This window comes from Mya arenaria, chromosome 10, assembly GCF_026914265.1.
Source record: "Mya arenaria isolate MELC-2E11 chromosome 10, ASM2691426v1".
NCBI classification, from domain to species: domain Eukaryota; kingdom Metazoa; phylum Mollusca; class Bivalvia; order Myida; family Myidae; genus Mya; species Mya arenaria.
The window spans coordinates 18,279,661-18,294,060 of record NC_069131.1 but is presented as its reverse complement, the minus strand read 5'-3'; the positions used below and the strand labels follow the sequence as shown (position 1 = coordinate 18,294,060).

The 14,400-nt window shown below is 33.0% G+C and overlaps 1 protein-coding gene across 1 annotated transcript in view; it reads right to left on the bottom strand.

The window, feature by feature from the left end:
* Positions 1-10,034: 10,034 nt before the first annotated feature.
* Positions 10,035-14,400, bottom strand: part of LOC128204410 (FMRFamide receptor-like) — a 45,209-nt gene continuing 40,843 nt past the window's right edge. The window contains exon 2 of the mRNA XM_052905826.1: positions 10,035-10,118. Coding sequence (XP_052761786.1) covers positions 10,035-10,118 — 84 coding nt within the window. The remainder of the gene's footprint in view (positions 10,119-14,400) is intronic.

Here is a 14,400-nt window from a genome sequence, read left to right as displayed (position 1 = left end):
CGACACTAGTGCAAGTACATGTCGGGACATTTGTTGGAACCAGATTGAACAAGTTGAGTATTTGTTGGTACAACGTTGGGCATTTGTAGATACAAGGCTTGACATTTGTAGGTACTAGGCTATGCAAGGTAAGGCTAGGCTAGGTAAGTCCTTTGTTAGACATAATAGAATATGCTGGACATATTAAGGTCCTTTGTTGGACGTATTTTTGACATATATAGGTTCTTTGTTGGACATCTGAAAGAATATGTTCGACATAAGTAGGTCCTTTGCTGGACGTATGTTGGACATATGTAGGTTCTAGGTAACAAGGGTTTGATTCAGCTCGTCATTGTATAAGAGCTAGGGACATGATTGTATTATATATCTTTATCTAAAAAAAGTATTTCGGACAAACACCATGTTGCCGTGCACCGACGGTGTCATGGGTCCGGCCTGCTTCAACTTAGAGCAAGTTACCCTGACCTCTTAAAATGATATCAGTACTAGGCGGGACCCAGCTATTTATTAACAAATTATGCATGTTGGGACAAATGTTGCGTTGCATATATAAATAAGATCTAACCCCAGTGAACTCCTGTTTCGCTTACCGTTCCATGGCGGCGACCCCGACATTCACATGTTGTTTTGATGCATGTATGGTCTGTCAATGTTGAGTGTACGCTGTGTCACTCCTCTTCTGTGTAGGTAAGGCCTTAGTCGTGTGCCATCCTGTAGTTTTACATATATATATATATATAAACATGATTTTTGTATAAAAGTCTGGTCAATAGGCTTTGCCCTTTAGTTTCCAATAATTATTTGATAACTTCAATATAAATACGATATATAATATAATATAACTGAATATATTTTGAAATGACTGGCCTGGACTTCTCCATATCTGTTCATTATCTTATTTTTCATTTAACTCTTAATTTATGTCACGACCTAAAGGTCATTTTAAAAATATTCATTTCCGTTATTACATCATTCCATATATTTCATTTTCCACGTAAAGTAAGAAGGACTTCGTTTTTATTTTAAAACATACAATATGGAGATAAATAAAGGGGATGTGCAGTTATATCGCATGAGGAAAAAATACAGTGATACAAGCTCATGTAATAAAAGCTTAATAATAATTCATAGACAAATACAAGTCGATCCATTGTTCGATAAATCGATTTTTTTTCTTTCCTTGTTCTTCATTTAGTAATATTGAATAAAATGTATTTACTAAAATTTGCCATCATGTTTGCTTTGATTTAAGACTAAAAGAACGGGAATCAAAAACGCGTTGTTAGTTAATTCACTGACTAGTATTCGTTTATTTTCAGGAAATTCATTTAAAGGAAAGAGAAACGATGTACAGTTTCATATTGAGAGCATTCAATAAACTAGCATGTTATGATACTGTTTCAGAAAATAGCAGATTTGGATATGTTAAAAATGGATGAGCTGTTAGTTATACACAAAGAACATGAACAGGTATTCAACCTGCGGCATGTGGTCAAAATGTGTTTTCGTTCCAGAGAAGTGAGAAATGAAAAAACATAATACAAATTGTTATGGTTTGTAAGATACAATGTATGACGTGGATTTTTCAATATGATTTTAGTGACTTTGATTAATTGAACAAAAACGCAAGAAGCAAAAAAAAATAATGACGAAAAAAATGGTATCAAATTAATTTGAAAATATATAATATTGAACATGTATCTAAATACGGTCAAAGGCAATATAGTGGTATTACCACTAGCTAAACAAATCCTATTATCTAGAGAAATAATGGACAACAGTCATCTAGTGTAATGAAACTGATTATAGACATGTAACAGCATTTTCTTTCGACATTTTGTACGGGATATATCATAATGCGCCTTGTCACTGAAGAAGCTAATTTGTAATAACCCTGGGACATTGGTTGCGTCCGTTGGCTTGAATTTTTATAATAGTTGCTTTGAGGGTAACTACCTCTTCGTTCTGCTATCTTATATATTTAACTAGAGCTTTCGAAGGCTGACATGTGTTATCGGGAAACAACGAATAAGGACAAAAACAACCGGATGAGCCGTTATTTATACACAACGTTATCAAAAGCAACAGATTTAAAATGAACCTGAAAATACAGAGGATCAATGGACTGCGTTGAACTTCATTTAGTTGATTTATTGCCGATTTTTCTACATAAGGTGAATATCTGCAAGCATAAACAGGTAAATAACCTGCGGCACGTGTTTAATGAGTTGTCGTTCCTCAGAGGTGATAATTGGAAACCAAAGCACATCTGATAATGGTTTGTAATGTATGAGATGAATTTTTCAATATGATTTTAGTGATTTTGATTAATTGAACGCAAGAAACAAAGAACAAATAGTGACGACAAATAGGTATCAAATTTTGAGAATATAGAACATTGACCGGTATCTAAATGTGGACAATAATTATAAACTGTTAATACCAATAACTAAACGAATCCTATTAACAAGAGAAATAATGGACATTGTCAGGTGATTACCCTTAACCATAATTAGCGTTGGTTGAATGTAGCATTATCATGTTACTTCCGTTTGAACAACGCTTAGTAATCTGACCTTAAACATCAGCCATTCACAGTTATGCATTTTATGAAGTACCCTTTGTATTTGAAAAATTAAACACAATAAGATAATGTAAATTACGGAGAATAGCCGTGTGGTCAAAAAGTTCAATTTAACCCCTGACTAGAGGTACTTGTAAATAATAACCCGAACGACAATGAACTAAAAATTCAAACGTATATACAACACTAACAAAGCTTTATAAATTAACGTTGGGATTTCCCGCACTTGACCATTTTTCACCATTGATCGTAAATCTTAATTGTGGATTGCATCTATGCATGGAATTCCGGATGTTTTAAATGACTACATGATGAAACATGTTTTAATTCAAACGGATACATGTTATACACCGAACAAGTTCCAGGTCGGCAGAAAAACGGTATATAGTAATGTTCCTTATAGTGTATGTCTCATGCGATTAGTCATCCTATTTTAGAGCACTGATTGTAGCCTCAATCAAAATTATTTCATTCAGCTTTTAAAGTTAATTTTCCGAAATTTCCACTGCGGAAAAGATGTTATAAATAAAAAAAATTCATGAATTAGGGCACAATTAAAACGCTAAATTGATAAACAATGTTTTTGAAATAATTATGTTCACAAATTATCCATAAATTCAGTCAATATTGAAACAAAATGCTGTGTGTGAAGCGGAATATGATAATCAAAAATTATAATGACGAAATTTCTATACTCCATACGCGTATCATGCTAACAAAATGGGAGGATAATGATTAAAATTTAGAGAGCTCGATCATTTAAATTGTATTATTTATATAATGCTTTACCATTATTTTATTTTTTTCTATTTTGTCATCTAAATACCAAGTTAGTTTACCAAATAAAAAGGTTTGATTCAATTACATTTTGTATTTTGGTGTTTAAATTGGCATGAATAACAATAAACCAGAAGTAACAGCGAAACAGCGAGCATGGTCTAAAACATTTGATCCATTGATTACATGAAGCTAAAAACTATTTCCGTTAGAAAACGACAACAAAGTAGTAGTAGTTGTGTCAAAATATGTATGTAAAGTGTTATACTTGTTGTACAGTTACAAGATATTAGATGGCCATGTGGATTCACACAGAGGATGGTTTCAAGTCTTCTTGTTAGTGATTTTGTGTTCTATGTCTTTGGCGTTTGCCCAGTGCCACTAGACCGGGATTATGTTTAAACTTTTTGCTACTGGACTTGTTTCTGTAGCTTTTAGCATAAATATTCTAAATTGCCTAAATATTGATTGTAATAATATACTTATATCATGTGTGTTTTTTCGCTCTTCGTTATTCAATCCAGTTTACTTCATGAATACAGATCATATCGGGAGTTCCATTAACAACGGAATAGCGTATCATTGTGCATTATACAAAGAATAATTGCCGCGTTAACAAATTGAATAAATGTATAGGTTTATTTCATTCTAATCCTCTCGAGCTAACAAAAGTTTTGAATGCCTTGTTTTAATTAGACATAGATATATAACTCCTATGCTTCCGAATTATATCAGATTCTGTTTTGGTTTGACAAAATATCGACCGTGAATGCTTCATATAAAGGGGTACTACTGAAGTTCGTGCATGTAGACCTTTAACAGTGTCACATTTTTGCATCAATCAAACCTGTCTGTTCTTCCGGGATATCGCTTTGCCGACCACACATATAATAAGTGGCTTCGTGTTATCTGTATGCTGCAAAAATCACAGACAGCGTATTAAACAAACGTATTGAACAAACTCCAATTTTCTATGATAACGGCATCATATTTTCCTCTACTACTACCATTGTAACAGTCGTACAATTTCAGCACTTGTCATCATGAAATAATTGTTACACAAAAGCGAATTAGATTTTCTTGTTACGATACTAAGTGCACGCACGTTTAAGTAATTCCAAGCTCCTAAATCTATTGTCATAATCATAATAAATGTTGTAAATATTCAAATAGAAATACTTGTTTTTGCAGCATAAGGAACCTATTTATTTACTTTAATGTGTCATTTGTTTTCCATGTGGATTTTCTAATACATTTAACTCTTTGTCGGAGTTCTAAATTGCCTATTTACAACCTGATCAATTCTATGTGTTTGCTATTCTTAAAATCTGCCTTACTAAACTTTAAAGTTGCAGATACAGGAATACGAGTTGATTGACGAATCTTTCTGGACAATTCCAGATTTGAGAGCCGTTTTAACAGTGTTATGAATGAAGAAGATGAAAACAAAATTATAAAGAATGCGTTCAAGGATCTTAATTTTTACAACAGGAAATGGAGTTATTGAGTGTGTCGTCTAGCTATTTCATTTATTTCATTTTAGATTAGGCTATTCTCGTCAGTATAAACCAAGCTTAACTATTTGTTACGTCAATGCATTGTATTTCCTCAATATAAAATTTTCTCTGATGTCTCTTTTGCTGATCGCTTGTCTGATTTTCTTCTTTATTTCCTAGAAATCAGCGTATAACAGTCTGCAGGAGCTGTTAACTGGTATTTTTTATGTTTTTAGCCTCAAACTATTTATTTGTCAAAATTGCGAGTTTATAAGCAACCATGCTGGCAATTATGACACATCTTGTTATAATTTCCCTATAAAACGCAAAAAAGAGAGAAAAACTTAAAAAATCACCTTAACGAGCAATGCAGCGATTCTAAGAAAATGTCTTAAAATGCAAACTACATTGTTTGTGACAGTATGATTAAAAGAAGATTTAAAATGCAACTTTCATTTAGTTTAATTTAAACTGATTTATATTAGCCAGTATTCGAAGACATTTATATGAAAGTAAATAATTAAGGTTAAAACCACTATTATTTTTTTTTGAAAGGCGAAGATAACGTCTTAGGTTAAATAGGTTAATTGTAGAAGTGACAAAGCAATCTTACTTTCACTAATAACAAACATCAATGCCTTAGCTAAAATATGTCGACAAACTGCCGGCAATAAGACGATTTAATGAAAACATACGTTTATATCGTTTACCTGTAAATATCCAGCATCTTATGAGAGCAAAATATATACCTTTAGTATATAACATACAGCGATGTTGTCATAAAGACTATTAAAAAAAGTAGTTGTAGGTACAAAGTTTTCAAAGCCGTATACCATCGGTTTACTATACTATATACTTTTTCAAAATCATTAGGCCATACTTATTAATACTTTTGTTCCAATTATATGTCCAATTCTTGACGGTTGGTGTTAGGCTCATTTGATCAATATTGATGATGAAAGGAATTGGAATTGCCCATTCGTATGCTATATGTTTACATTAATTAAAAATGTTCACCGAAAAGCTATATACAAGGGAAATATTCTGTAAAGATTATATTTATAAAAAATATAATTATAAATAATCAAATTATTCATTTCAAGATAAGGTACACTTCGTTAGTTTAAATTCAAATATAAAGGTAGATTACCACTGTTTTACATGCTATTTATATTAGTGTAATAAAGAAAATGCTGTGTTGTTGCTGCCATCGAAACCCTAAACGTGTTCCAGTCATCATAGCGACAAAGATATATTTCTGTAGAAATCTTTTTTCATAAAAAAAAGATTGTTTGCTACCTTAATCGAGATAGCAGATATTATAATATTTTTTTGTTTAGCAAAATGAAATACTTGAAAAATAAAACAAATATACATAGTTATTTCTTCGTAATTAATTATTTATCCATTTTACTGCAAATGTGTTGCATACAACTTGTTATATACATAATCTATAGTTTGCATATCTCGAATATCTTGTTTGCTAAGTAATAACATATTCAAAGCATAGGTTTCTTTTTTTCTTTCTGGATTTACCTGATGGCATATCCTGTATAGTAAATTCCCTGTATGTTCAGTTGAACAAAGACGCATTGTATGTATATAGAGAATACTAGGTTAGCGCCGTGGATGGAGGAAGTTACCTGGCAATGCGGTGGAATTTATCGGATGAGCCGAAGGCTTAAAATTTATTAAAGTATGAGGGCAGCTATGTATTATTAAATAGTCGAAGGGAACAATAAAAGTCAAATTTCGTGTTTGCTCTTGATTTAAGCCAATCTTTAATATGAGGTGCTAATTTGTGTATGGATTTAAGTGCCATTATAATCCATTTTAAAGTTTAGCAATTTTCTCTTGACTTTAGTAGGATGTATTTTCCTGACATTTGTCAAATTTTTAATTACAAGATTTATGCAATATTATATTGTGACGTTGTAAATATAGTAACTGAAATTAGATAAGATAACTTTAATTTATTATGATGTAAAAGTAAATTACAGTTTTATCGCAATATATTTACGAAAGTGGAAAATAAATCCAATCTAACAGTAAGATGATAACCTTGGCGCCATTCCGTTTCTTATATAACATTTTTTTTTATTGTTGTTTAACACGGTTTCAATAAGTTGGCGTCAGATTTGGCGTCTGTGTGTCTGCTACGGTCTAGTTGGATATAAATAAAAGGCTGTACTCAGTTTGTACTGTTGCATCTGGTATTTATAAGACATATATTGTATGACATTCTATATTTCATTGAAGAACTTGCGTCATTATACGGAGGACAATGGGGTCTCTATGGGCGAGAGTATAAACATTCTTCTTTCTTTGAATTTATGTTAGTTTCGTTTCCTTATCGCTATCGGGTGTCAAATTTTATTTTTTGAAAGAAACAAATTTACTTTATTGTTTGTATTGTATTTGGTATTATTTTTCTTCTATCCAAAACGATTTCATCCATTCCGAATCGTTTATTTAGATACATATGATAACACATTTAAATTCAACCTTGAAGTTAGTGCAATCGAAAAATAGTTTTGTGTTTAACCTAACAGTTATTATTTAATAAATGGTCAATCAATACAGAAGTTGGATGAAAGCAAATGTGGTGTTCAATTATTTAATAATATTTACTGCACTGAAAACATAAATTATTGAAACTATGCAAGGGCCCTTAGTGCGACTCTATAATTTCAATGTCGATGCAGGTGTAGTACCTGTTTTGTACCATGTTGCAAAGGACAACATTCAGTCACTTATGCGTACAAGTAAATATTATTGTAGTTTATCCGCATGACAATTCTTGCACAATTCAGTAATTATAAGGGCGTTGATACATAGACGAAAAAAAGAAATCTTTCTTACACAAGGAACTGTACATACTCACTGTTTAATGTTATTCCTTACGTCACGTGAAAAAATAGGTCTCTAGTAATATAAACAAAAATTATACAACATTGATGGTAATTGATGGTAATTCATGAGTGGGACAAACATGATTATAAAATAAAACTGTACATACTCCAATATTGCCCTAGAAATTTAATTTCTAATTAAGTTCTAGACAACAAGTTGTGCAAACAGCCGATTGTATATATCCAGACATAAAAGCCCGGACTTATGATTACCCTTACTGTCATATTTTCGTCATAGTAAGTCTACTTGCTTGAAAGACACACATATCCACAGTATAAGGAATTCCGTGAGGCTTCATTCCATAGAGACTATCCTTAATACGCACAGCTAAAGAACTTTTACATTTCCTTACGGTCTGTAATGGTAAGTTGAAGAGTTCATACAGTGTCGTACTTAAGTCTGATTTGTCAATTATTTCATAATATTTACACTTCAACTTCCATTCCTAAAATAAACGACCTTTCGGTAATTGCGAAAATATTCCGACGAACGCAACATCCTTAAATATGTTTGGACCGCGACTAATTGCGTATTATCATCAATAGCGAACTATTATTTGTGGTTGTTTGTATATTTCAGCAGGCCAAGAAAAACCTTCAATCATCATGATGAAAACTTAGGATTTGTTAAATGAATTGTTGTTATTAGCGTTTCAAATTTACGTTAAAACATGATTATATTTTTGGACTATTTTTGACTGTGGCGATAAAGTATGTCTTTCGGACTCCACACAATTCAAACTATACAACATTGATGGTAACTTCGTTCATACCCCGATAATGACAGCAATCACGCAATTCATTCCGTAATAAAGTGCATAGCGTATATATCAGTCAAACATGTGAACAAGGCGTGTTTAAAGGCATAGGGATCAAACAACACACACTGACTGCATATACAATGTCATCATATATATATGTTTCCACCTTCGTATGGTCTGGAAAAAATACGATATTCAATACACTCATTTAAAAAAAAAATATATAAAAAAATGCTGCGGTTATCACGTTGGATTGGTCAGTTAACGGTTCATGAAAAATCTACCTATACATATTCCGTAATTAATATATGTTGGATTTACAATGTTTATACGGTAATTAAACACTTGAAGATATACTAGTATATTCAACACACGTATCAAACATAGTTATCAATAAATGTTGGCTACCATCTTGGAACGCTCAGTAAACAGTTTAAGATATATCTACCCCATACTTGATCTAATATTGATTTTATCAGTTCAAAGCTCTTATTGTGCATATTAATTTCCTATTGTGACCTATACTAGATGACTGGACACGGTAACGGTCCGGGAAGCACATATGATGATATGAAGATTCCATCCTGTATAACCATATAAGTTCTGCCATAGTTCACAGGGAATTAGGACGCTCTTGAAATGGTAGCTTTAAATTGCCAATTGATAACTGCGACAATTCCGTTCATTAATCTCGAACACTTTTATCACATTACTTGCGGCACAAATTAATCGCCGACACTTCTCTTGCAGATAAAAAACGAAGAGACTTTGACGTCATGTTAAAGTACGATAATTTTTAGAAATTTACAAGAATTGAAATGGTAGCCCTAGAGCTAATTTAATGTATCAAGAACAAATATATACCACAAACTCTCTTTTAAATACATAACCACATATATTTTATGACTGCGACGTTCTGGTGAAATCGAGCCTGTTTCCTTAAGTTGATTTTCTACACCAAACATAAACAGACCGGCAATAATTCAAATTTAATTTAATTTTGCAGAATTTCGCTCAAAACAGTTGCATGTTTAACTGTGTTACTTAGCTTATTAGTCCCATATCAGTTTAACCTTCGTTTGTCAGTTTGTCCGTCCGACGTCTGATCTTTTAAGAAGTATGCTAGCTTTGTTAAAGAAACCTGGTATTGGCTAAGAGGAAAATAACAACATTTTGAAAGTCAATACTTTTACTTAAAATTTAACGATGTGGTTCCTATTAAGTTAAAATAGTAAAATGAAAACATATGAAATGGATCTTGGATAACTTAAAACTTATGTACGTATTGAAGAAACCTCACCATGGCGAAAATAGTCATGTTAGATTTATATACTATGTGACGTAGAGAGAATACAATTTAGATTTTCCAATTTGATTTTCTTTGCATAAAGAACATCTGGAAAATGGTATTGATGAAAAACATTGATGAACAGTTGCAAAAAAGCAAACTAAACTGTGTTTTAAATATGTTTTGTCATTCACTTTTCAAACGTCCTTAACACTATTAGGCGAATGTTGTATTACCAGCAATACTCAGCGACTTGATCTTAAAGGTTTTTACTCCAGCTTCAGTGATTATCGTTGGCTTCTGAAATGAAGAAATATGCCATACATGGTTTCATTTGATTTGATTGTCGGGGCCAAAATACAATCAAAATTGTTTAAGGGATTATCATGTCGATATGGTCGAATCGTTAAGCTTACATAATGAATTTGTTAAACTTAATGAAACAATGAGCTAATTCTCCAGTTAACAATGTGGTTTAAGTCATCGATGTTTTTTTTTTAAATCTGCTCTGGAAGTTTAACGAATTCTATTTTGATCTGCAGTGTTCCTATCAAGGTTTGGGACAACTGTTTCAGCTGTACTTGATTCATCTAAATGTGTGATCACATTAAAAACTAATTGTACGATCAAATTAAAACTTAGTTCACCTTTAAGATAAATACTCTATAGGGTAAACGTATACAAGTTATATAATCAGCATTGTTAAAATAAAGAACATTTTGTTCAACTGCAAACAAGTTTAACTAGTTCTTGTTTTGTTATGTTGATGGTTTTATCGCCATAACAAACACTAAAGTATGTTCATAACATATAACCTGGTCTTAATCCTTTCCAAATAATGATATCCCAATAAAGGTTAATCAATCCATCATTCTCGGTATTATAGAGCCAGTTCGTGGACAGTTTTCATTATTGTAGGGGATTAAGCGCACTGTCTGCACTCAGGAGCAAGGCATAGTTTATAACCGAATAAAAATGCATCAGATAGTAAAATACGCATTTATTAAGAAATGCACAGCTGAGAAATGCCATCATGGTTACCGCTTTTGAACTGCGAGAAGAACCCTCCGTACCAGAAAAATTCAAAAGTAAAGAATTTGAAATATCAACGGAATACAAGCAGCTTGTTTATTTCATAGGACTTAATGTTTCTTGGTTTTAGAATGCCGCTATATTAATATTTATATAAAAAAAACTTAAAAAAAATAGGTAAAGTAGACAAAAACCATAACATGAACCCCGTTCAATGGCAAAGTTGCCATATGAAGCCAAAAACACAGAACTACACCACATACATCAACAAATAACATACAACATTTAGAATGTATTAAACAAGGGTGGTGATCAAGGACTGTTGATGTACCGTTGGTTAACGTTAGATGTTTATTTACTGGGGGGTTTAAATTAGTTTCCGTGTACTAAAATTCACTCATTTCAGCAATCCTGAATAAAGAAACACGTAAATGGTAAATAGTTTCCAAATAGCATGCATAAAGTTGATGAAACCAATATACAAACTTTATTGAAGTATTTATACATCAACCAATTAGGCATCAGGTTGGATATTTCCTACAACAGTAGAAACAATGTAAACATCGATTCGAAGCGATAGATGTATAACATGCCGTTAGGTTTATTCGATATATTATCAACTGTGAAGCAAGAATGGAAGACATCGAAAATTAAGGCTAAATACATATCCGGTCAAATATATATTAGCGGTTATACATCTGGCTAAACATACGACATAGTCGGGAGAAATAAGTGACACTGGAATCCTCTAAAGACAAAAAAATGGAGTGCAGACACGGCCAAGTAATTACACCGACGTAATCCTAGCAATAAATCATGATGCGCCTTGTCACTGAAAAAAGCTAACTTGTCATTATAGATAAATGCTACCAACTTGGCGCGTCAGGTGGCTTACTTCTCTGCACTTTTACTGCTCTTTTATTTCTTAAGGATTTACTTCTTTTATTACAAACATTTATGAGGCTCATGTTTGAAAATGTGTCAAGCACGCCTGTCAAGTTTTTTAAGACTTTAAATTATTTCAGGCACTATTTAGAAGAAGATTTTTTTATTGGTATCAGGCATTAAAGCTGAAATTTGATCAATCGTGTCGCTCAGTAGATTGATGGAGGTCTCCAAGTGGTGCTTGATCATAAATTTCACTAATATACATTTTAACCTCCAACTACAGCACATTAAGACAAGAACACTAAAGAAACGTTTGTTTACCCTGATAAGCTCACCTGCAGTTGTTTTTTTTTTAAATAAAATCATATTTCACGCGCAGCAAATGCAACTATTCTGCGGTTAAAACATTGACAACTTAAACCAATATCAAGCAAAGACTTCATACCGCGTTATAACCTCAATCACACTTAGTCTAGACAAAAACTATGAATACCGCACTACGTCCTGGCAATTTCGACGAACGCAGCGAGGACTCGGTCAAATTCTTAAAATAATACATTACTCAAGTTCATACTTCGTCCTTACTGCGTCACTACCAGCCATTCACTACGTATCACAAGTTCCAAATACGTTCTTACTGGCGCATCTCCACGTGCGCACAACGTCCAATGCGTTCTTAATACGCATGCACCACGTCCAATGCGTTCTTTGTACGTTCTTACTACGACAAGGAAGATTGCGCCACGTGCTTACCTCACGTCCTCATAACGTTCTTATGACTTAAATTTATTTTCAAATGTGATAGAGATGGAATTACCGTGCTCTATTTATACATGGCCTATTTTTCATTCATATACATCTTTGGTATAAAATGAAGTTATAGGGGAGTTGAATCCTGTATTAATACATGATCAGTGTTTAGAACCTGACAAGACGTGTGAAGAACCTGAAACAAACGTGTCTAAGATGTGTTTAGAACCGAAAGAGCGTGCAGAGGTTGTGGTGAGAACTCAATTGACGTAGCAAGAACGCAATGACAACATAAAGACAACGCGATGTGAACGCCATTCATTAGCATGCTTTACTTTGTAAAAATATAGAGAATATTGCATATGAATGGGTACTACTGTAGTTCGTGCAGACCTTTGGTAGAGTTACACATTTTTGTATCAATCAAACCTGTCTGTTCTTCCGGGGCATCGCTCTGCCGACCACACATATTATAAGCGGCTCCATGATATTTGTAGGCTGCAATTATAATTATCACAGGCAGCGTATAAAACAAAATATTTTAATAAGATTCCGAAATTCATGATAACGACATGATTCTTCCATCTACAACTAACATTTTAACAGTCGTTCCATTGCAGCACTTGCCATCATAAAATAATTGTTTTACAAAATAAAGCAAAATAGTTTCGTTGTTACGATTTTGTTTTTATATTCCGCATCTATTTTGTCTAAGTTCACGCACCTTTAAGCATTGACTTCAATCCAAGTTCCTGAATCTTTTGTCGTAATCATGAAAGTTGTAAACTTCCTAATAGAAATACTTCTTATTGCAGCATAAAGAACCTTTTTAATTACTTTAATGTGTCAGCCTGTTCCCGTGTGGATTTTCTATTAAATTTAAGTCTTTGTCGGAGTTCTAAATTGCCTTTCTAAAGCTATCTAATCAGTTATATGAATTTGCAAGTGATAAAATCTGCCTACCTAAACCTTTAAGTTGGCATTAGGGTATCCAATACATACACGAGTGAGTCTTAATTATCTGGGGGCCGTTTCAAAAACTATTTAGTCGATTTTAATGGTAAATTTAAACCAGTTTAGTCTTTTAGTCTCACTATTTTGACTGAATGGAACTTCGGGCAGTATCATAAATGATGAACATATTGAGGAAACAAAAACAAATCAATGTATTGCCTTTTTCGTTCACATAATGTTAAAACACAATATACGCCCATGCCCTTCATAGAAATAAACGACATACCTCAATGAATGAGTCAATGAAATTGAAGGGATTCCAATATCAAAAATATACACACTGGGAGATTCAGCTTAATTTTCAAACACTTATTGTATTCCATTCATTTCGTTTCAATTGAGAGGTAGGAGCGGTAATTGTATCAACGTATACGGCTTCCTAGACGGGCATACATTGTAAGCAATGGGTCTTAGTGAACCTGTCTTTCACAGGCCGTTCAAAGGCAGTATTCCAATCATTTATCGTAAAGCTTTTCTGATGTGTGTGTGGTCTGTTTGTGGTGTTTGTATTTGTGTGTGGTCCGTTTGTGGTGTTTGTATTTCTGTGTGGTTCGCTTGTGGTGTTTGTATTTGTATGTGGTCCGTTTGTGGTGTTTGTATTTGTGTATTGTCGGTTTGTGGTGTTTGTATTTGTATGTGGTCCGTTTGTGGTGTTTGTATTCGTTTATGGTCGGTTTGTGGTGTATATATTTGTGAGTGGTCCGTTTGTGGTGTTTGTATTCGTGTATGGTCCGTTTGTGGTGTTTGTTTTTGTGTATGGTCGGTTTGTGGTGTTTGTATTTGTGAGTGGTCCGTTTGTGGTGTTTGTATTTCTTTGTGGTTCGCTTGTGGTGTTTGTGTTTGTGTATGGTCGGTTTGTGGTGTTTGTATTCGTGAATGGTCCGTTTGTGGTGTTTGT